Source organism: Mustela lutreola, chromosome 11 (assembly GCF_030435805.1).
Source record: "Mustela lutreola isolate mMusLut2 chromosome 11, mMusLut2.pri, whole genome shotgun sequence".
In the NCBI taxonomy this organism is placed as follows: domain Eukaryota; kingdom Metazoa; phylum Chordata; class Mammalia; order Carnivora; family Mustelidae; genus Mustela; species Mustela lutreola.
Genome location: NC_081300.1, coordinates 86,334,280 through 86,357,893, shown reverse-complemented (window position 1 = coordinate 86,357,893; position 23,614 = coordinate 86,334,280). Strand labels below are relative to the sequence as shown.

The window sequence follows — 23,614 nt, the reverse complement described above, 5'->3', positions numbered from 1 at the left end:
CTAGGTTTAATATTGTTGCTTTTTTTTTTTTTTTTTTTTAATTTATTTGACAGAGAGAAAGTAAGCACAAGCAAGGGGAGCAGCAGGCAGAGGGAGAGGGAGAGGGAGAAGCAGACCTACTCCAAGCAGGGAACCCAACGTGGGGCTCCATCCCAGGACTCTGAGACCATGACCTGAGCCAAAGGCAGACACTTAACCAACTGAGCCACCCAGGTGCCCCTTTTTGCTTTGTTTTGCTGGGGGGTGGGCTTTGAGAAATATGTAATTTTAACGTTAGGGTTATTGAGGTGTCCATTTACTGGTAGAACTCCCCTGGTTTAAGCTACATCGGGACGAACATGCAGCTTTATTACCCCATCACGGTCATGATCCAGGGCTGTTGTTTCACCCCCCACAAAGTTCCTTCAAAGGCCAGTTCCCGTGAAACCATTATCTGGTTTCTGTCTCTACAGGGAAATTGGCATACTTGTAATATAAAACTAACACTGTTGTGTAGGGTGACAATACACTGTTAAAGTAAGTCTGGTTTGGATGGTCTGTGGCAGCAGAAGCAGTCATTGGCTGGTGTCCTTTCCCTGATTTCCCCTTCTGCCTTTTCCTTCTTGCAGGCCTTGGGGCAGGGCAGCAGAGAGTAAGTAAAGCCTTGGAGCATTAGCCAACCACAGCCATCTGTTTGGGTAATTTAGAGGCTTGCTTTTAAAATGAGAGGTAACATATAAAGGGCTTTGCTGCATCTTTTTATTGATCTCGGGGAGGAGAGCATGGTCTTGGAAGACAAATTTTGGCGTGGGCGTCAGTGCTGGGGACGGGAGCCTTGCTGAGCTACAGAGGCATAAAGACAGAGATAGAGGGATGCCTGTTAGGGTGGGGAAGTCTGACTCAGGCTTGTGCTGAGGGGAGACCCTTGTCAGGGCACCGGAGTTTCCAGTTTACTGGGGAGGGTGAAGCGGTCTTGACAAGGATGCCAAAGACCAAATGCTTGGGGGCAGTGCCTGGTGCTTCCAAATGGGCTCTACCCCACAGGTGGGGGGACAGATGGGACGCCAGTGGAATGAGGGTGACACTTCCACCCCACCTGCACAACTTCTGGAGAAGAGAGATATCCCATCCCAGGCAACCCAGTTCCCTGGGCATGAAGAATGAGCATCAGGGCAGACCTTGTACTTCTCGGAGCTCACAGACTACAGGGAGCAGTCGAGAAGATGTCAGACGCTGGAACAAGTAAGACGCTGGGATGGAGAATGTGTGGTCAGGGCAGGCCTCAGCGAGAGTGAGACCTCGATGGAAGGAAGGAGCTTTCCAGGTAGAAGAACAGGGATTGCGCGGACGCGGAGGCAGGAACAAGCCAGGGTGTTGGAGCTGCCTTCTGCAGCTGGAGCAAAGCGAGGGGACGGTGGGCTCGGGGCAAGAGAGGTAGGTGCGGGTTGGTCATATGATCCTATTTTAGGTCGCGGAATTGGATTTTAGGAGAGATGGGCCACCGTCGGCGGGTTTTGAGAAAGGATGAAGGCGGACCGCGGAGACCTAGCGAACTGGGAGAACGCGGTTTGCGCTCCGGGAAAGGAGGCAGGGCCGGGAGGAGCGGCGGTGGGCCCCGCCCCCGGGGCTAGGGGGCGTGACGGCCCGCCCCCGCCCCGCCCCCGCGGGCCGGAACCGGTGCGCTCCCGCGGGAGGTCGGCGAGCAGAATCCCCGCGCCGTGTCCGCGTCCATGGCCGCCGCGCTGCTCGCCCGGGCCTGCGGCCCTAGCCGCGGAGGTGAGTGCGCTCCTGCGGAGCCGGGGTTGGGGGGGCGAGGGCGGCCCGGGCTGGCCGAGCGGGAGCGAGTCCCGGCGGCCGGGTTCTCCCCTGCGGCGGCAGCGGCGGCAGGGCGGCACCCCTTCCTGGAGCACGCGCGGCCTTTGCCCCACTTGGGCCGCTGCTGGCGCTTGCGCGGCCCCGGCTCCCGCTCCACTCGCGCCCACCGCCCCGCTCTCGCCTAGGCATCCACACTGCCCCCTCACACCCCACCCCTGCAAGTTCCCGGCCCTTGAGGGCTCAGGGGGGCCCCTCCTCCTGAGCCAGGCCTGGGACTGAACCCAGACTCGGTGTCTGTGACCTTGGGCCAGACGCTCGGCCCGTCCGCCTCATTTGGCCCGTGTGTAAAATGGTCCCAGTATGTGTCACTCTTCTCGTGGACTTGTTACAAGGACCAGGCTGTGTAAAACACTCAGCACAGCGCCTGTCAGATGGCGCTCAGAACTGTGAAGGCTCGTTGGTTATTTCCCGTCGCACCCTTCCCGGTTTATTTCTCTCCCGCTGTAGCAGCAGTGACACACGTGGCCAGGGCTTCCTTTGCCTGCAGGACAACAGTAAGGGGACCCCCACGGAGAGCTGTCTCTGCCAGGCCCCGTGCTGAGTACCTCGGTCAGCATCTCTCCCACCCACCCACCCCCAGGAGCTCAGTACTGCTGGCGGCCAGGTTTTCTAGGCACAGAGGCTCAGTGAAGTTAAGATCTTTGCCTAAGTAGCAAAGCTGTGGTCTTAGTACAATGGGTGTGAAGATGGGGTGGGTGAGTTGTGGAGCAAGCGTGTTGCAGTTCGAGGAAGCATTCAGCTGGTGTGGGTTTCTAAATAGCGTGCTTGACATTTTGGACCGATAATTCTTCGTTGTGGGGTCTGCCCTGTACATTGTAGAGTGTTAGGCAATATCCCTGTCCTCTACCCCCTCCACAGTAGCAGCATTCCGCCCTTCAGCTGCAACTACAAGAAATGTTTCCAGACACTGCCAGATGTCCTGGGGGTGGGGGCTAGTGGGGGGGGGGGGCAAAAGCATCCCTGGGGGAGGCCCACCGAGTCACGGGATGGCCATTATGTTGATTATGCAGCAGGGCCTCCAGTGTCCCCCTCTCACTACTACCTGCTCTTCTTGCCGTCAGCTCTGCGTCCTCGGGCCTGCCGTCAGTTACATACCATCTACCAGTCGGTGGAGCTGCCTGAGACGCACCAGATGCTGCGTCAGACCTGCCGGGAATTTGCTGAGAAGGAGCTGGTTCCCATTGCGGCCCAGGTGGACAAGGAGCATCGCTTCCCGACGGCCCAGGTGAGAGTTCCAACCGCAGCAGCACCCTAGGGTGGTCTGCCTGCTGCTGCTGGATTAGCGGTGACAGTCACCGCTAGATGCCCAGAGACTCCCAGCCAGGAATCCTAAGGCGGGTCCTGGAACCCAGAAGATGCTCTGGAGGTTTCCTTCATCCTGCACGAGGCCCATAGCCCAGGCTTTAATTTCCACAATAACAATAATAAGGGTGGCTGGGCATCATGCTGGTGGCCATGGTTAAGCTTACAAGTTGCTTGCCTTCTAAGGAGTTCCAGAGTTTTCTGGATGCCATTTCATGTCTCCTGGGCTCTGGGACCCCTTTTCCAGCTTAGAAAATACTGCGTTGTTTCACAGCGTCTTGGGGACTGTGCCGGGAGTGTGGTGATGCGCGGGGAGCTCAGAGTGAGGTGGGCAGGTGGCGCTCTGGGCACTGACACCGGCTGGTACCTTCCGGGTGTGGAGCACTTATCCCCATGCATCATCCCGGCTGGTCCTGAGGACACCCTCACCTGCACATCTGATTCCCATGCACATCCCAAGCCTGGCTGGTTCCAGAACCATCTTCTCCATCCACTCTCCACGTGGTTGGTCCAGTAGCCTGGCTGATGGGCAGGGAAGGCCTCTTCTAGTTGGGAATTTTCCGGTCAAGGGCTTAAACTGCCCTTCTGCCCTCCGTGACCCCACCTGGCACGTTCCCATCATCGTTCAGTGCGTTAAGGGAGATGTGACCAAACTCGGTCTCTTTGTGAGCAGAGGATGGGATTAAGCAGAGCAGCCATGGAAAAGCAGGATGAGTTTCGAGACGTTGCCCCTGGAGCAGTTGCCTGAGACATGGCTGTGTGTTGGGGCTTCTCCGACCAAAAGACAGATGGCTTGACTTACTTTTCCTGTGCTATTCCTGAAATTCTTACTCAGATGACAGACGTAGATTTGCTCTGGACAGGAACGCTGGCAGTAGAAACAGATTCTTCCTCCAAGCTCCTTTGAACTGGTCCTTTGGCTTGGGCTTCCTGGGGCTTGGGAACTTGCAGGCTACCCCTCGGAGCCATGGCAGACACAGGTGTGGAGGGCGAAGGCTGTGGCGACAGCCCCCCCCTTCCCGTGGGTTGGGATTGCTTTTCCATTTCCTTAGGCGGCTCCTGTTTGAATTGCCTGGGCTATAGACCTAGGGAGGAGTCGTGCCTCATCTTCTGAGCTTGTCACCACCCCTGTCACCACCCCCGGACTCTTGTCTCAGTGGCTGATGGGATCCAGAGGTTAATCCTTGTCCCTTCCAGCAGACTGAAACCTGGGTTTGTGCTTTTACCCTGGCCTCCGTTCCTCCTTTGTAGCAGCTGAGCGCCCAGGCTCAGAAGGGAGTCCAGGGCTCCGGCTGGCAGAGGGGTCAGAGAACTCGACACCAGCTAATGTGGCAGGTCGCCAAACTCGATAATAAGACCACCTAAGTTTCCCAGTGCAGCGGTAGTAAGAACAGGACTAGCTGTCATTTGGGGGCTGCTGTATTCTGGGTGCTAGAATATCCCGTCTTTAGCACCATACTTTGGGGAGGTTAGAGTATCTCCTGTGTTCAGATGAAGAAACTGAAGCTAGAGGTTAAGTTTCTTGTGCAGTAGCCACCTAGGTGGCCTGCCTGGGCTAGAGTAGGTGCTTGGTTAGTGATTTCTAGTAGTTTTCCCTGAAGAATTTTTTTTTTTTTTAGATTTTATTTATTTATTTGACAGAGATCACAAGTAGACAGAGAGGCAGGCAGAGACAGAGAGAGAGGGAAGCAGGCTCCCCGCTGAGCAGAGAGCCCGATGGGCTCGATCCCAGGATCCTGAGATCATGACCTGAGCTGAAGGAAGAGGCTTAATCCACTGAGTCACCCAGGCGCCCCGTCCCTGAAGAATTTTTTATCTACCCCTTCCTCCCAGAAAAAGTGGGTTTATGGGGGAATATTCAAGGGGAGAAGAATTGAGGGAGGCAGGCCAAGAATTAGGTGGAAGGCTAGTACCAATTTCTGCTTGCTTTGCTGGTTTGGAGACCTCAGTCGAGCTTCAGTTTTTCTGTATTCAAACAAAAAAAAAAAAAAAAAAAAAGAAAGAAAGAAAGAAAGAAAGAAAAGAAAAAAAAGAAGAAAGGAAACAAGGAAACTACGGAAAATTTATAAAATTTTTTTATTATAAAGGGAAATAAGAAATAAAATGGTGTTTCAGCTGAGCTTGTACTCACCAGCCTTCAGTACGCGGGGGCTGTATATTTATTGTATAAAACTGAGCCCCACGAGGGGCTGGCTCAGTTAGTAGTAGAGCATGCGACTCTTGATCTCAGGGTCATGAGTTCGAGCCCCATCCTGGGTGTGGAGCCTACTTTAAAAATGAAACAAAACAAAACACTGAGCCACGTTTCTTCTTCATTCAGTGACTATTTATTGAATAGCTTTCCTAGACCAGGTGCAAGACCTGCTCTTCCTCCTGATGTCCTCTCTCCGGTGATGGTGCTTCCCTGATCCAGTTAGCCGCTTAGGAACTTCTAGAACCATACCCCATTTTCTTCTTCCTACCCGCTGAATCTTGTTAACTACTCCCTGGAAATGTGTCTGAATGCCACCTCCCATTTGTCCCAAGCGAATTCATCTGTGTGTGCCCCGGGAGCAGCCCGTTCCTCACCCACGACCCAGTGGCTATGTGCCCAGCAGGTCGCTGTGTGCTGTTACTGGCACTCAGCTTCCTGTTCCTGCCGCATGTCCCTGTCTGCACATACAGTGCCCTTGGGAAGTGGCCCAACAGTCAGCAGCGGGTTGCTGACTGAACAGGGGGGCGAGGTGGCCCTGCGTGGCGGGTCTGGCCCAACACGTAGCACTTGGCACCAGCGGACACTGGAGGCGGCTGCAGATGGGGCTTCTTTCCCTTGAATAAGAGGCAAGTCTCCCGTAAGTGAGGGCACTGGAATCTCTGAAGGGAATCAGTTTTGTCTCTGCTGAGCTTACGCAAACTCTGGATAAATTTGATTTTGTGAAGGTGTGAGTGCTAGAAGTGCCTTACAGACGCATTTCTTTGGGAAGTGCCTGCTCAACATTCTCCCGACGGGAGGGACACGCATGTTCTTTCTGTTTCTGCTGCTTTACATCTAGTCCCTGGTCTCTTAATGTTTTCAATACTGTCGTCTCTTCCCTGAGATCATGATCTGAGCTGAAATTAAGAGCTGGATGCCTAACTGACCAAGCCACCCAGGCGCCCCTGGGCTTTCTGAGTAGAAAGGTTGGAAGAGCAGAGCCAGGCATCACTGATGAAACTGGGTGAGCCGATTGCGACCAGGCGCCAGGCCTGGGCGGGGGGGGGGGGGGGGGGGGCGGCTCCCGCCCTCCAGCAAGCTGGCGCTGGAGTCTTTTCAGGCAAACCCTGGTGGCATATAGCAGGGGCAGAACGGACCTGGGTGACCCTTGAGGGGTGTGACGGGGTGCAGTGAGCTCCTGCTGTGATCCGTCAGGAGAGCCTGGGCGGGGGGGTAGGGCACGGTCAAGGGGAGAGGGCCCCGAGCTCTGGCTTCCTTGTGTCTCGGAGGTGTCACCTCTGTGGGAGCTCCCTGCACCCCACCTGTGGATTTCAGTTCCCTTTTTGTTTCTTGGGGGAAAGTGGAGTTGTGGGGTGTGGAATGAGTCCGTCCTTTACTCCAGGGCTGTACCCAGAGGGCTTTGGGATGAAGAGGAGCTTCAGTGGCACCAGTAGCGTGGAACAGTTTGGCCAGGAGGCCAGAGACAGCCTTCCAGCGAGGTGCCTGGCGAGGCCGGCGTGTGCTTCCAGCGCCAGGTGCAGTGTGGCCCAGGTTCCTGACCCCGCAGCTCCTTCCCCGAGGAGACGCTGTGTCTCCCTGGCCTGCATTTGTGGGCTGCCTTGAAGGGTGGGTCTGACCATTCTGGTTTGAGGCCATGTTCCTGCTGGCATCAGGCCCCGTGAGCACCCCTGCGTGGACTGAGATAAGGTGCTGTGTAGACCTCTCGAATTTCGGCTCCCCTGCAGGCTGGGGTGCTTTCTGCCCATGGGCTGCCATGTCTCTGAGCAGGCCCACCCTCTCCAGCTGCAGCTGTGGTCACCACGGAGTATTTGGCTTTTTAGAGATCCTCAGAATGACACATCTGGGGTACCTCTGAGTCCCCCGCCTTTTTTCTTTAAGAGAGAGAGTGAGTTGTAGGGACTCACTCTCTCTCTTAAGCAGGTTCCTTGCCCAGCATGGGGCCCAACTCAGGGCTTGATCCCATGACCCTGAGATCGTGACCTGAGCTGAAACCAAGAGTCTGACGCTTCACTAACTGAGTCACTCGGGTGTCCCACCTCAGCCGATTTCTGTCAGTTTCCTCTTGCTGTTGTGACAAACGACCACAGACGAGAGACTAGTGGCTTAAAACATGAGCGTATTATCCAACACTTCCTGGAGGTTGGAAATCCAGAGTGGGTCTTGATGGACCGAAATTAGCGTGCTGGCGGCCCTGGAGAAGGGCCTTCCCCCTTCCAGCATGTGGAGGCCTGCGGGGCTACCCGCCCGTGACCCCCCTCCAGCCAGCACTCTGGTCGCTCTGAGCCCTGCTTCCATTGTCACCTCTCATTCCTCTTGTCTCCTTCTTCCCCTCATAAGGATCCTTGAGATGACCCTGGGTCCCCCTGGGTAATCCAAGATCTTTAACTTAATATCCCCAGCAGAGGCACCCGGATCTGCCCTCTTGTGGCCGCAGGGTGCCATGGCACTTGCCTGCTTGGCGGGTGGGCGGCTGCACCCTGCCTGCCCACTGTCCCCCCCCCATGCTAAGGGTAAGAATTTCAGAATTTCATAGAGGGGCCTGCACACCATGATGGACATGCTCCTTGTCGCGATCAGTGTCTTCCCAGTGAGCCCTGGTCAGCCGCTTCCTGACTGTGAGCGACTCACCCCAACTGCGCTGGCATCAAGGCTCTGCACTGCACGTATTTTCTCCGTCCTTCAGCAAGCAGTTCCCTGTCACAGCTGCTCTGCCGAGGGGGTGCGACACCTGTAATCATGGAAGTCCTATTAATTAAAGAAAACTGAGAAAATATTGTGAACATTCTTATGTTAGTTTCTTTTAAGTCAACTTGTGTAAGAACACGGTTCCAGGGGGCACTTGGGTGGCTCAGTGGGTTAAGCCTCTGCCTTGGCTCTAGTCATGATCCTGGGGTCCTGGGATCGAGCCCCGCATCAGGCTCTCTGCTCAGTGGGGAGCCTGCTTCCTCCTCTCCCTCTGCCCACCTCTCTGCCTACTTGTGATCTCTTTCTCTCTCTGTCAAATAAATAAATAAAATCTAAAAAAAAAAACCAAAAAACACAGTGACAGCAATCCAGTGACAGCGAGGGGCTCATGGAGAGCTGTGGCATCCTTCTTCCCCTGCCCTCTGCTGCTCCCCACAGGCAGCTGGTTTTAGTTGCTTCTTTGTGAAGCTTAGGATGTTCTGGGTGGTCCGTGTCAGGCCCCTAGAAGGCAGGCTGTCTCAGGTCGGAGGGATGGAGCTGGTTGCGACCCCAGAGTCACCGCCTGGGCTGCGGTCTGGTAGCGTTATTCTCAGGCTCTGGCCCCAAGCAGGTTGCTCCATGTGTCTGGGCTCTGGAGAGACTCAGATGCAGAGCTGGGTGCACAGTAGGCACTTGCTGGCTGGCCGTTACTATTACTGTGGTTCCACATCAGAGACTCCAAGCATTTAGCATTCGTTCACTTAGTCATGGGCACTGCAAGTATCGCAGCAAGCAAAAACCAGTCTCTGCCCTCATGGTCAGAGGGGAGAATCTTAACCAAACCCAGCAGGGTGACAGGTGTGAACTTCCAGTCGCATAAGCCCCGCGCTGGAAAGGCACAGGTTCTGGGAGAACACCTGGTTAGGGGACACAGCAGCTGCAAGAAGTGAGGCTTGAGCTGAGATCTGGAGGGAAGGAGACCACAACAACTAGCTGATAAAGGGCATTACTGACAGGAAATGGCTCGTGTAAAGGCCCTGTGGTGGGGAGGCAGGAGTATGTGTGTAGAGCTGAGAGAAGGTGTATATGACGTTGTGCTGTCCTGCTCCTTATCCTGGGGGCCCCTGAAGTTTTCCTGTGACTTCTGCCTGCTTGCTGGCTGTGGCTGTGGACACAGAGGTGAGCCAGTGTGGAGTGTGGTGCCAGAACAGCTTAGATACCCACTGCATCATGCAGACCTGAGCTGAGGCTGGGCTTCAGCATCTGCGTGAGGTTCAGGGTATGGGTGGATGGGGCCACATGGCCTGAGTTTCTGCAGGCACTGGCTCAGGAGCAGGAGGGTTTGGACTTGGGAGGGCTGGACACTGGCCCCCAACTACCCTTGCCATGATGTCCTTGTGGCCAGGTGAAGAAGATGGGTGAGCTGGGGCTTCTGGCCATGGATGTGCCTGAGGAGTTCAGTGGTGCCGGCCTCGATTACCTGGCCTATGCCATTGCCATGGAGGAGATCAGCCGGGGCTGTGCCTCGACAGGAGTCATCATGAGCGTCAACAACGTGAGTCCCCACTCCTGGGTCCCGGGACTCACAGGTGGCAGGGAGGCTCCCAGGGACAGATGGGCACTCAGGCCATGTGTCCTGGCGTTCCAGGCACGGCACCTAGCCCCCTACCTCTCTGGGCTCAGTTCTTTCAGGTCGGGCCCTGGAGAGAACAGGTCTTGGAGTGGGGTCCGCAGGCCCTCTCTGAACAGCCACCTACCCCTTCTCCCACCTCCACAGTCCCTCTACTTGGGGCCTATCCTGAAGTTTGGCTCCAAGGAGCAGAAGCAACAGTGGATCACCCCTTTTACCGGTGGCGACAAAATTGGCTGCTTTGCACTGAGTGAACCAGGTACCACGTGGAACCGTGGTTGGCCCCCGTCCCCGGCACAGAATCAAAGTGACAGACTGGGCTGGAGCTGGGGCAGAGGCAGGAGCCAGGCCATGTGACATGAGGGCACAGGCCCTCGATGGGGGTGGTGGTGCCCAGGATCACATGGTCCGCTCCAGACTCTGGGATCCCTTGGGTGTGAAGATGCCCCGCTGTGGTATATTGCCCCCCCACACCCTGCCATTGGACTAGTCTCTGAGAGCTCTGGCAGCTGGTGTGGCCCAGGAGCTCACTCTTGGGAGCCACATTGCTTGGAGGCCAGGTCAGAAGGTCTTTGTGCTGTAGTTGGGGGCGAAGGATGGTCCTCTGCTCGCGGGCGGCAGCGCCCTTTGGGAGCAGAAGCAGTGGATTCTGAATCTGGGTGTGGGGCAGGGAACGGCAGCGACGCGGGAGCTGCCTCCACCACCGCCCGAGCAGACGGGGACTCGTGGGTCCTGAACGGCACCAAGGCCTGGATCACCAATTCCTGGGAGGCCTCCGCCGCCGTGGTCTTCGCCAGCACAGACAGATCCTTGCAGAACAAGGTGGGGTCCCTGGGGAGAGGGTCGGTGAGACTTCTGGGCTGTAGACGTTTTGAAGCTTCTCTATGTGAATCCCACCGTGGCTCAGGGGAGCTGTTCCTGCCCTCACACCCCTTGGGGCTGCCCCTTTCCCTCTCTAGCCTGCTGGTGGCCTGAGGCCCATCTGTACTTTCCCCCGGGCAGCCAGCAGAGGATACCCTGGGCTGAGGGCTGAGGTTTGAGGGAGGTGGCGGGAAGGGTCTAGTTTGGGTCTGGTGCCCTTGAGTAAGGGCCGTGACCAAGGCTGGTCTCTGATAACGTCACTGCCCATGTCTGGGCCTTTTAGGGCATCAGTGCCTTTCTGGTTCCCATGCCGACACCTGGGCTCACGCTGGGGAAGAAGGAGGACAAGCTGGGCATCCGGGCCTCATCCACGGCCAACCTCATCTTTGAGGACTGTCGCATCCCCAAGGACAGCCTGCTGGGCGAGCCTGGGATGGGCTTCAAGATAGCCATGGTGAGCCTGGCAGTGGGGCCCGGGCCCTGGGGCCCAGCTGGCCAGCCACTGACCGGGGCCTTCTGCACAGCAAACCCTGGACATGGGGCGCATTGGCATCGCCTCCCAGGCCCTGGGCATCGCCCAGGCTGCCCTCGATTGTGCCGTGAACTACGCTGAGAACCGCAGGGCCTTTGGGGCGCCGCTCACCAAGCTCCAAGGCATCCAGGTAACAAGGGGAGCCTCGCGTGGATGCTGGAAAGGGGGCAGCTCGCCCTTTCCTCTCTGGGTCTCCTGGGCTCTCCATCCTCTTCCCTCCTCTCCTGGGAGGGAGGGACAGCCACTGACTTCCACGGGGGTTTGGGGCATTGCAGTTCAAGTTGGCGGACATGGCCCTGGCCCTGGAGAGTGCCCGGCTGCTGACCTGGCGTGCTGCAATGCTGAAGGATAATAAGAAGCCTTTCACCAAGGTGCCTGTGGGGAAGGGTCTCCTCAGGTGCGGCCGGGAGCTTTGGTGTGCGGAGGGGGAAGTGTGGCTGGGGTTCCAGTTCCTTGGGCCTGTGGGTTTATTGCCGCAGGGGGAGGCCCTGCAGTAGGGCCATGTGCTGGCAGCTCCTCCCCAAAGTGATGTGTCTGACCCCACCGTCCCCTGTGCTTAGGAAGCGGCCATGGCCAAGCTGGCTGCATCGGAGGCCGCAACCGCCATCAGCCACCAGGTGAGCGTCCTGGTGCACGAAGGGGGCATGAAGGGGGCCCCCAAGGTTGAGTGGTAAGAAGTGGGCCAGCGGCCCCTCCCCTGCTGGTCCCCCGTGTGGCCGATCTTGCCCCTGACACCCCACTGTCCCCGGTAGGCCATCCAGATCCTGGGAGGCATGGGCTATGTGACAGAGATGCCAGCCGAGCGCCACTACCGCGACGCACGCATCACCGAGATTTACGAAGGCACCAGCGAGATCCAGAGGCTGGTGATTGCCGGGCACCTGCTCAGAGCCTACCGGAGCTGAGCCGAGATGCAGGGCCCAGGGACGCCCCACTTGGGGGCCAGATCGGCCTGTGGACCACCGCAAAGGAGGCAGGAGCCACGAGGCCTTAACCCTGATGCTGGGTCCGGGACCCTCTGTGCCTCTTCTTGCTAGGACCACCCGGCTCCTCACCTTCCCCCCCGACCCCAGACCTAACCGCCTGGGGCCGAGTCTGTGAGAAAGGAAAGGTGAGGGGCCCCATTTTCAGCTCAGGTTTTTGACATTGCTTCCTCTTCACACCTGTGCCTTGTTGTCTTCAAGTGGACCTGGCCTCTGGAGGCGGGGCCTTGGGAAGGACCCCCATTTCCTTTCTCAGAAGGAGACCCAGGTGGGACAGCCTCTTGGCTGCCCTTGTTCTTTCCCTGAGCTTAGGGGTCAGGAGGAGGAATGTTGGGGGTGGGGGACAGAATGCCCGGGTGTTTAGGGAAGGCTGGTGGTCCCGGCCGAAGCACCTGGAACCCATTAGCTGGTTCTTCATAAATTATCAATGAGTAGAAGGGGGTCTGAATTTCTTGAGGACAATCGATTGTGGAAACTAAGTAATAAAATGTACCTGTGCCCTGGTCCTTGTGTCCTTCCCTGGGCACTGCTGGGGAGGGGACGTGGTCTCATAGTGTGTTCTCGGACCGCTGCCACCTGTGTGTGTGTGTGTGTGTGTGTGTGTCCGAGCGCGCCCGCGCAAGCATGGCTGACTGCAGGGGCATCCCTCTGGAGGGAGAGCTTCAGCACCAGTACCTTCCTGCAGGAAGGTACAGAGCTGGGTCCTCCGGCAGGGGTGAGGGTCTAGGACAGTGACTACTGCACAGGGAGGGCGGGTGGATCCAACCCCTGAGCAGCAGGGAGGGAGGGTGCGTCACAGCTGCAGAGGGCTCTAGGGGACTGGGAAAAGCCGTACAGGCCTGCAAGCCCGGCTGCGGAAAGGTGGACATGGGGCCTCCACAGCCTTCGCTGATGACAGGGACCTGATGCCCCTAGAGCCGGAGCCCAACTCTTAACGACTGCCACCTAATGCGGTGAGGCAGCCGGAAGAGAAACCTAGCAAGAGAGACTTCAAGGGAGCTGGGGTCAGCCCTCCGCAGGGCGGGGAAGCGGGCCTGTCATCGCGGTGAGGTCTCAGAGACTTGGGGACAGAGACGTGACCCATTTGGAGCCCCCATCACGTGGGCGCCGAACATCCTCGACGGTCTTGGCGGACGACGTCGCGGGGAGCCGCGCGCCTCCCCTGGGGCCCTGCCTTTGACCCGGGCCCGGACGCCCAGAGGCGCGTGGCGCGAGGCTTGGAGGTGGGGTCTCCCCTGCGCGGCTGGGCGGTGCCCTCGTGCGGCCCGCCCCGCCCCGCAGCAGATGCGGCGTCCCGCCAACAAGACGCACCCGCGGCGGCTCGCGGCTTCCGTGCGCGCGCTCCAGCTCAGGCCGGCCCGCGGATGTCCCGGTGATCTAAGCCTCTTCCTGCAACAGGTGAGCGCCCCGAGGGGCTCCCAGCTCACACCTCCGCGGGCACCCGCCGCGGTCGCCGCCCTGGGCTCAGGTGCAAGCCGAAGGTGCGGGGTGCGGGGTGGGATTCGGGGCTTCTCCCCAGGAGCGACCAAGTTTGACCTACGCCACTTGGGAGGTAGATGGACACCCAGTCCCTGAGCCACTGACCCCCACGGGCTGCCGGGCGGGGGCGTTCGGGTGGCTCTGTGACCCCTTCCTCCAGGTAGCACGGGCTCCCAGGCAGTGGTTCGTGGGGCCTGGGCCGTCCGTCCGGGTGGGGGTGGGGCGCGGGTGATGTGGCGGCTCAGAGGCGAGCAGAGGGAGCGCACCCCGAGCCAGGTAGCCGAGCTGGAAAGCCAGCCCTCCCGCTCAGGCTTCAGGCCCACCCGCCCCGCCTACGAACCCTAACCCAGCTAAGGCGAAGGGCTGCGCGCGAAGGGACCGGCTTGCCTTCCAAGTCGCCGCTGGGGATCTGCTCTCCTGGAGTGTCCTGCCCGGCGCTGGTCCCCGGGCGCCGAGCCAGCGTCCAGCCCGCACTCTGGTGCCTCCAGGAGCTGTCGCGGGGCGGGGACGCCGACTCCCGGAGTCTTGGCTTTGACGAGGAGCGGCCTCCGTTCGTGGAAGCCCCTCAGCGTAGGACCAAAGGCTGACCTCCGCCCCTGGGTCCGTCTGCGGCTGAACCGCTGCAGAAGGTCTCGGACCTCCGGTCCCTTTGTGCCCAGTATCCCGTGCGTGTTTCCTAAGGCCCGGGACGTTCGCTTTCACCACGCCGGGCCGTTCCCCCCCAGGGGGGTCCAGCTGCCGACGCCTGCACACTTGTACGTTGTCACTAGGTCTTTCTCGGTTTTGTTTTTCAGGGTCGGGGGGTCCATTGTTGCAGCGAGAGGTCTCTTGTCCCCTTCAGTCCAGGACAGGTTCCCAGACTGCATCTGTGGGTCAGACACGGGCGTGTTGGAAGTGGCCGGGCCGGTTGGATCCCAGGCTGCGCCTCGTTCTGGTGGTTTCTCCAGGACTGGCTATGGCTTCGTGGTCGTGTTTTTGGCGGTGAGAACGTGGGGGAGTCCGGTTTCACTGCTGACTTCCATTGTTAGTTCCGTTACCCTTTTCCGAATAAAGGCGAGGTTTCGCAGTGTTCGCAGTGTCTCTAAAGAAACGGCTTTTGGCTTTACTGACTTTGGGTATTGTGGTTCTAAGTTTTATCTCGTTTGACGCTTTGTTTCCTTCTATTTTTGGGTTTCATATGTTGTGCTTTTTCCAGCTTTCTGGGCTGAATGTTCATGGATTTTTCCAGTCTTTTTTCTAATAAATGAATTTAAAGTCCTACATTTCTCTCTAGGCATGGCTTTAGCTTAACTTCCAAAACCTTGATATATTGTATTTTCATTCTTTCGGTATTCTTCTCCTTTGACTTATCAGTTACTGAGAGGAGGAGTATTAACATGGTATTTTCCTTGGTATTTTTTGTTACTGATTTTTTTTTTTTTAAATTGTGGTAAAACACACATAATGTAAAATTCACCATTTTTCTTAAAAAATGTACAATTCAGTGGCATTTAGCACATGCATAGTGTGTGTAATCTTCCACACTATCTCATTCCAGAACACTTTTGTCACCCCAGAAGAAAACTCCGTACCCATTCTTAATGATTTTTACCTTAAGTGCATTGTGGTCTTAGAACATTTCCCGATTATCTAAATTATTTGAAATGTATCGAGATTTACTTCATGGTCCCTAAGTCACTTTTTTTGGTAAAAAACCAAGTATTGTTTAAGAGATTCTTTTTGACGTGATGAGCACAGAGTGTTATATGCAACTAATGAACCATTGAACACTACGCCAAAACCCAATGATGTACTATACGTTGGCTAATTGAATTTAAATAAAAAGCAAAAACAAAAAACTCAATACTAAAAAAAAAAGCTTCTATTTTCAGGAAAAAAAAATTCTTTTTTCCACTTTGATACATTAGTTTGTTTATTTTGATTGCTGCATTGTATAAATATACTTAGAAAATTTCCAGCTTTTCACTGACACAAACCGTGGTGCAGAGAACATTCTGGAATGTGTCTCCTTGGTCACAGGAGACAACTTTTGAGTATGTAAGTAGAAGTGGTCTTTGATGATCTTTGGGCTGTTTATTTCTTCAGCTTCACCAGATATCGCCAAGCTGCCTTCCGCAGCAGATGGGTCAGCTCGCCCCTTCCAGCCGCGCAGGAGTGCAACCCTCACTCAGTATCACTGACTTCACGCTGCTGCTTCCACCTGACTGATTTTAACTTGCATTTCCTTGGTTGTTCTTGCACTTGTTTTTCACATGTTTATTGGCCATTGTGGTTTCTGCTGGGAAAGGGCGTTCCCATCCTTTGCTCCTTCCCTGGTTGATTCGGAATTGTCTCATGGCTTGTATTTCAGACGCTAATCATTTGTCAGCTGTCTAGTTGCACAAAGGCTCCTATAGTGTGTGGCTTCCACTTTTTAAAATGCTTTTGCAGGAGCACCTGGGTGGCTCAGTCAGTTAAGTGTCCGACTCTTGATTTTGGCACAGGTCATGATCTCAGGGCCGTGGGATCCAGTCTGCCCTTGCCAGAGAGTCTGTGTGAGGGCCTCTCCCTCTCCCTCTGCCCCTCCCCCAAGCTGCACTAAATAAATAAATAAATACTTTAAAAAATGGTTTTGGGGGCACCTGGGGGGCTCAGTGGGTTAAAGCCTCTGCCTTTGGCTCAGGTCATGATCCCAGGGTCCTGGGATCGGGCCCCGCATGGCCTTTTATGACCATTTATGTTATATCATTTGTCAGCATTTAATTCCTTTTTATGGCCAAATAATCTCTCCTATTTATCCGTTTGGGTTGTTTCTTTTTTGTTTTGGTTCTTACAAATAATGCAGCTGTGGACATTTGTGTACAGGTTTTTGTGTGAACCTATGTTTTCAGTTCTGTGTACCCCAGAGTGCTGGGTCATATAGTAACTATGTTTATCTTCTTGAGGAACCCTTGCGTTTTTTGGTTCGTATTTTCCCAATATATAAAATTTCTTTTTGTTTTTGCTTTTGTTTTCAGCCTTACATTGTTATTGTAAGCACGTCTCCCTGGAAAACCTTTTATTGGATCTCCCCCCCACCCCAACTTTACCCAAATCTGGGTCCCCATTCTGCTTGGCAAGTTTAACCCATTTATATCTGTTGTAATTGTTTCATATTTGGACCTATTTCTGCCATTTTATATTTTCCCCTTTCCATTTTATTTTGTTTTCATTTTTTTCCCTTTCTGTCTTTTATTGAATACATTGAATTTTCTTATTTTTAAAATGCATGCATTCTAGTTTTTTTTTTTTTTTTTTTAGATTTTATTTATTTATTTGACAGAGAGAGATCACAAGTAGGCAGAGAGGCAGGCAGAGAGAGAGATAGGAGGAAGCAGACTCCCTGCTGAGCAGGGAGCCCGATGCAGGACTCGATCCCAGGACCCTGAGACCATGACCGGAGCCGAAGGCAGCGGCTTAACCCACTGAGCCACCCAGGCGCCCTATGCATTCTAGTTTTATTCTTCTGCTGGTTAAGGTAACTTAGATCAGTAATTATTTTTAATTTTTCCTATCAACTTATTTAACTTCTATCTACATCCTTTCTTAAGACAGGTAAAGAACTTGGAGCATTCTCTCATTGTCTGGTCTCTCCTTTCTCTTCTACCAATCCCCCCCACCCCACCATTCACTTCTGGTGTATTGGTTCAGGGTTGTTCAAGACTCTACCTCCCCTTCCCTCCCTCCCAGTCACTGTGAATGATCAAGGCAGTTTCTCTTATTTTCATGCATCTCCACATTCTTGTGGACTTATTTATATTCTTACTGAAGGACTTTATCCAAGATTGATTTACTGAGCTCCTTTGTATAGAAACTTTTCTGAAATCTCAGAATATCTTTGTCTTCTTGCTTCTGGCCCTATTTTTTTCCTTTTCTGTTATAAATTATCTGCTTTTTATCTCTAGAAGTCCTTCCATTGTTTTTCTTTTTCTTTTTGAGGTTCTTAAGTTAAACCATAAAGTGCTTGGTGATAGGAGGTGATAGGTGATAGGGCCTGATCTCACGATACTGAGATCAAGACCTGAGCTGAGATCAAGAGTCTGGAGGCTTCACTGAGCTGCCTGGGCACCCTTGGAGGTGGGATTTTTATCATTTGGTTTGTATAACACTCACTGAGCCTTTGTCCTTGTCTGTCTTTAACTCTGCGACATTCTTGGGTATAGCATCATGGCAGAGTAAACTGTGTACTCCACAATCCCTAGGCCCTGCAATGATCAGATGTTAGGATATTTAACATGACTCTTAGGGCTTGTGTCGCACGGCTGGTATCTGTTTGGGAGTCCCAAGTCTCACTTACCACTGCTACTCATGTAGCAGGAAGGTGCCATGTCCACGTCTTACCAGAGCTCTGGGTTCCACGACCTGAGTGGCTTTCCCTGGGCACCTGCTGCTTCTCTGTGCTGCACTGAGGGTGCCTGAAAGACTCTGTTCCCAGGGTACATTCTGTGGGATGCTGAGGAATGACCGTTGACTCTGCTGTCCGTCACAGCCACCCCCCTTACCTCCTAGCTGAATCTGGCTGTCCCGGGAGGCAGCCACAGTGGGGAGATGGCACATTGGAGGGGCTTGACTCTGCTCACTCTTTCTCAGTGATGGTGTCAGGACCCCCGGCCTCTGGCTGCCTCGATCTGCTCTCCGCTAAGGCCTCCTAATCTCACAGGCTATGGAAGCAGAAGGGACCCTGAAAACCTTCCCTCCCCCGCCGTACTCTCTGCCATTCCCCATTCCCTATTCCCTTCCAGCTCTGGGAATGCTATTGTGATTATGGTTTGTATATTAAAGGATTTTTTTTTTTTTAAGATTTGATTTATTTATTTGACAGACAGAGATCACAAGTAGGCAGAGAGGCAGGCAGAGAGGGGGGGGGGGGAAGCCAGCTCCCCGCCTAGTAGAGAGCCCGATGTGGGGCTCGATCCCAAGACCCCGGGATCACGACCTGAGCCGAAGGAAGAGGCTTTAATCCACTGAGCCATCCAGGCACCCCTTAAAGGGTTTTTTTAATGAAATATATTTGGTCTAAAAATAAGCACTTCATCTAAAAAAAAAAAATCTGGGGGGCACCTGGTTGGTTCAGTTTGTTGGTTAAGCATCTGCCTTCAGCTCAGGTCACGATCCCAGAGTCCTGGCATGGAGCCCCACGTGGGTTCCCTGCTCAGGGGGGAGTCTGCTTCTCCCTCTCCTTCTGCCCCTCCCCTCCCCGCTTGGGCTCTCTCTCTCTCTCTCAAATAAAATTAAAAAATAAAATTTAAAAAAATCTGTGCAACACTTACAGAAGGTCTGCTCCTGACCTCTCAGGGCCTTAGCTGTGCATATCGTTCTCTTGCTGCTTCTGTGTTATATCCTTTGCTTAGGATACCTTAGCTGTGGGTGCCTGGGTGGCTCAGCAGGTTAAATCCTCTGCCTTCGGCTCAGGTCATGATCTCAGGGTCCTGGGATTGAGCCCCGCATCAGGCTCTCTGCTCAGCAGGGAGGCTGCTTCCTCCTGCCTCTCTGCCTACTTGTGATCTCTGTCAAATAAATTAAAAAAAAAAATTCTTAAAAAAAACAACAACAACAAACCTTAGCCGTGAGGTAACTTGGTACCAGGTCCGCCCAGGCCTTCTAGTGGGTCACCGGAGTTGAGGATTGGTCACAGGACCCCTGCCACGGGTGTCCCCTGACTCTTCTCTGGGCTGCTGTGGTTCTTTCTATCCCTGGTGTCAACTACCCTCGCTCCCAGGAATTTTCTGGTGCTCTTCACACTGGAGTTCCTTAATGCCGCGTGCGCGCCTTTCACCTCGAGAGCATTCTGAGCCCGGCTGAGGCGGGGCCGGCAGCCTTCCCCAGTTCTCCCGCTTGTCGAAACCAGAAGCCCTCCATTATTATTTTTTTTTTTTTTCAGAAATCCTCGATGGCTGATGTCGTTGACGTTCTTGTATTTCTGTGTGTTTATCTGGTTATGCTGAAGAGCTTTCTTGTCAGCTCTTTGAATAGATTGCCTACTCAGAAAAGCTAAGTCATCACTGCCAGTGATCCTTTCTATGTGACATCCCTCTTTTCTTTTTCTTGGCACGTTGCACTGACACTGCATGGCCGCCCCTGCTTTACTGGGAAGGCCTCAGATGCGTCGCTGTTAGGTCTCACATCTCTTTGTCGGACATTTCTGGGTAGAACCTTTAGTGAGCGAAGAACATTTCCATGTGTTTCTAGTTTAGGAAGAGGTTTTTCTTTTTAATGAAGAATGGGTTGCAAATTTTTTAAAAAGATTATTTATTTGACAGAGACAGAGATCACAAGTAGGCAGAGAGGCAGGCAGAGAGGGAGAGAGAGGAGGAAGCAGGCTCCCTGTTGAGCACAGAGCCCAATGCGGGACTCAATCCCAGGACCCTGAGATCATGACCTGAGCCTGGTGCACCTGGGTTGCAAATTTTTCAAATGTGTTTTGAGGGGCACTGGGAGGGCTCAGTTGGGTACGCCTCCAACTCTTGATTTTGACCACCAGGCTGAGCTGTAACCACACCAAGTGGGGGAGAGCAGAAGAGAAGGCTGAGCGGAAGCAACCTGGATTGCTGTGCACCTGCAGGAAGTCTCTGCAAAGCTGTTAGGGAATCCTGAAGCTAAAATCAACGGTTACAGGAGTCCTGGGTCCTCTGCCTCAGTAGCCCGGCTGTCCTGTGTCCTGGACTGGGAGGGGTTCATGGCCGGCAAAGCCTCCCCGGAAACCAGAGGGTGCGGTTCGAAACTTAGCAGCTGGCGCTGCTGGTCAGCTCGGCTCCCTGGTGCTGGAGGCCTGTGAGGCGTGTCTCGGTCCTGCTTCTCTCCAGAGCTGTGCGGGGCAGCACTTCTGCGGTTCGGGGGCCTTCCTTCTTCTGGGGAAATTCAGAAGGAGGAAGTCCGTGAGGTGAACTGCAGCTCCCTTCGCTGCGCTGACTTTGAGTTTGCAATTGCGTTCCTCCTCGTTCTCCTCCACGGTCCGTTCCCCGTGCCTCTCACCCCCTGTGGTCACCTTGGCATGTGCTGGCGGTTCTGCCTAGTGGAGGAGTCCCGACCTTCATCTCGGAAGGGTCTGAGCACTTCCTGGTGGGCGGAGCCTGCTTGGCCCAGGTCTGTTCCGGGCTGGCGCAGGGCAGAATGCCAGGAGGGGTCCAGGAGGGTCACCTGGATTCCATGCACCTTGTTTCCCGTCTTCCTCGTGTGAAAACAGCCTCCTCCTGCTGGTGTTACCTGTGCCTGCGCGGGATCCTCTTTTCCTCCTGCTGCGTTCCTTCAGACATCCACCTGCCCGGCAGCTGCTGGAATGGTAGTATGACAGTGGTCACCCCTTTGGTGACCGTGACTTCCAACTCCTCAGAGCCCAGAGTTGTGGGGTGAGAAGCACAAAATGGCACGTGGGGCAACTCCTGCTCCCAGTCTTCGTTCTGAGAACCATGTGTCCTTCCTGCGCAGACTCAGACCTAGACAGCCATGCCTGACGTAATAGAAACCCAGTGTCCTGACAGGTAGCACCTGTCCTTTGAGAATGTTTGCTAAGCTTGCCTTTGAGCTGTGCCTTCAGGCCCCTGGAGTTTTCTGTGAGTCTGCTTCTGGAATGTGACCCCTCCCAGGGGCTCACAGGATGGTGGGCGCCCTCCTGCACCTGCTTCACGGCTGTGCGCCGGGCTTGCTGTGTGGGATCTCCCGGCCCGGGCATCGGGCATGCCGTCCAGCCCTGGGGACAGGCATGGCGGCGACTCTGTAGCCATCTGTCCCTGTGAGGACGAGCCACCAGCCCTTCCAGGAGGGAGAGGGATCCATGTTGACTTGCTACCACGTGGTCTTCTGAAGGCGCAGCGCCATAATGCGAGCGCAGTGCTGGTCTCTGGTGCCGACCTGCTGGGCCTTCTGCGGCAAGAGCAGCTAGATCAGTTTCGATAAGTGACAGGCCATGCTGTTGGGGGCACCTGTTGTGCTGGCGTTGGGGTGGCTGGTGGTGAACGCTGGCTGATGTCGACTCACGAAGTCATTTTGCTTGCTTGGTTGTTCGGTGCCTCTGCCTGATGGGGAGCTGAGATGTGTGTATATATCTGAGTTTCAGAGGTTTCCGCTGGGCCTCCCTCCTGTGACAGCCCTTCCTCCACACCCAGGGACCTAATACACGCATCGCTTCAATGGCCAAGTTTACCAATGCCAATTACACATGCGGGGACCAGAGCGATGACTGTGGACTCTGGACTCTGCAGACCTGCGGCACCCACCGTGAGTGGGACTTCAGCTAGGAGTCTGTCTGGGACCTGACCCCGTGAGCCCCCACTCTAAGGAGGGGGCACTGTGCTGAAACTCTGGGCCTCTGGACATCAGTGTCAACTCAGAGCCTGTGTCTAGTAGTCCTTTAGTATCTGGTGGGCCCCTTTCCTCCCAGTGTACAGTCACGCAAGTCAATAACCACACTTCCTTTGGGGGATGACTGTGGGGGGGATGCTCATGGGTTACGTGCTTGCTGTGATGTTACGGGATCTGTGGTGTGTGGCTCAGGTGTCCTCCCTCCTAAGAACCTGGGCACTTTTTCAGTCAGCGGGTCCCAGACAGATTTCTCAGAAGAGATAACGTGTGTGACTCAGATCCCTGGAGTCACCTCAGCAGAAACCAGAAATAGAGATGTGATTATGTAGGAACGATCTGTGGATGAGCCTCTTGTCCACTGATGTGAATCCTTGTGACATACATAGGTGACTAGCAAAGTTCTTGAGAAGTTTGTACCACTGCAGTTAGGATCCCAGATCAGTTTATTATGAATTAATCAAAAGGGAATTGATCCTGGGTGGGCCATACCTCCTCAGGTGAGCTTTTAAACTGAAAGTTATAGTTCACAGATGCTTTGTTGCTGGCTTTGAGGAAGCATGCTGCCATGTGAGAGGAGGGCCCGTGTGAGGGAAGTATGTCCAGAACTGCCCGGCCCCTAAGAGCTGAGGGGAACTCCAGTTGTCAGGGACAACTGTCTTATAACTGTCTTATAGCCACCAGGAACTGAATTCTGACAAGCATACGGGCTTGGGAGACAGCCCTGAGTCTCAGATGAGATGCAGGCCCAGCTTCCATCTTGACCACAGCTCTGTGAGGCCCCGAGCGGAGGATCTAGCTAAGCTGTGCCCAGATTCCTAAACTATGGGCACTGACTGATAATAAATGGGCACTGTGTTTTGTTTTTTGGGGGGTGGGTGGGAGAGCCAGAGGGTGAGGGGGAGAGAAACGTTATTTTTTTTTTTTAAATAAGTGTTCGCTCTTCTTCTTCTTCTTCTTTTTAAAAAGATTTTATTTATTTATTTGACAGAGATCACAAGTAGGCAGAGAGGCAGGCAGAGAGAGAGGAGGAAGCAGGCTCCCTGGTGAGCAGAGAGCCCAATGGGGGGCTTGATCCCAGGACCCTGGGATCATGACCTGAGCCAAAGGCTGAGGCTTTAACCCACTGAGTCACCCAGGCGCCCCAACATTTTTTGTTTTAAGATTTATCTTGGGGTGCCTGGGTGGCTCAGTCGTTAAGCATCTGTCTTCGGCTCAGGTCATGATCCCAGAGTCCTGGGATCGAGCCTCACATCAGGCTCCCTGCTTGCGGGAAACCTGCTTCTCCCACTCTCTGTGCTTCTGTTCCCTCTCTCGCTGTGTCTCTCTTTCTGTCAAATAAATAAATAAAATCTTTAAAAAAAAAAAAAAAAGATTTATCTTGGAATGTGTGTGAGTGGGGGAAGGGTCAGAGGGAGAGACTCTCCAAGCCGACTCCCCCCTGAACGTGGAGTCTGATGCAGGACTTGATCACAACCTGAGCCAAAACCAAGAGTCTGATGCTCAACTGACTGTGCTACCCAGGCACCCCAGGAGAGAGACTGGGCATGGAGACTGATGTGGGACTCAATTTCACGATCCTGAGAACATGACCTGAACTGAAATCAAGAGTCGGACACTTAACCGACTGAGCCACTGAGGCACTTTGAAAGCCACTGAGACCCGGGTAGTTTTGTTTGCTGCAGTAGAACGTGAGTCTCTCAGCTCCCTGGGCAGGACCAGCATATCCTGCATTGGGTTATGCTAGGGCTTAACCACATGTAGTGCCTTGGCTGCCAGGAGGGGCGGGGGCGGCTTCTGAG

The 23,614-nt window shown here is 54.5% G+C and overlaps 1 protein-coding gene across 2 annotated transcripts; it reads left to right on the top strand.

Annotated features, from left to right (window-relative positions):
- The first annotated feature begins 759 nt into the window (after positions 1-759).
- Positions 760-12,524, top strand: ACADS (acyl-CoA dehydrogenase short chain). 2 transcript variants are annotated; one of them, XM_059139176.1, is made up of 10 exons: positions 760-1,755; positions 2,916-3,079; positions 9,420-9,569; positions 9,792-9,903; positions 10,315-10,466; positions 10,789-10,959; positions 11,030-11,167; positions 11,313-11,434; positions 11,598-11,654; positions 11,790-12,524. In XM_059139176.1, exons 1-10 carry the CDS (start codon positions 1,710-1,712, stop codon positions 11,821-11,823), a joined length of 1,146 nt encoding a protein of 381 aa, XP_058995159.1. In that variant the 5' UTR covers positions 760-1,709; the 3' UTR covers positions 11,824-12,524. The 2 variants fall into 2 exon arrangements, with proteins under 2 accessions (XP_058995159.1, XP_058995157.1); XM_059139174.1 differs by having other exon boundaries at positions 1,609-1,755; positions 11,313-11,408.
- The last annotated feature ends 11,090 nt before the right edge of the window (positions 12,525-23,614 follow it).

Bases quoted from the DNA above. Each gene is read 5' to 3' on its own strand.
- ACADS (XM_059139174.1), top strand. From the start codon at position 1,710: ATGGCCGCCGCGCTGCTCGCCCGGGCCTGCGGCCCTAGCCGCGGAG. The intron at 11,409-11,597 runs GTGCCTGTGGGG...CCCTGTGCTTAG, and splicing joins ATAAGAAGCCTTTCACCAAG to GAAGCGGCCATGGCCAAGCT. The intron at 11,655-11,789 runs GTGAGCGTCCTG...TGTCCCCGGTAG, and splicing joins CAACCGCCATCAGCCACCAG to GCCATCCAGATCCTGGGAGG.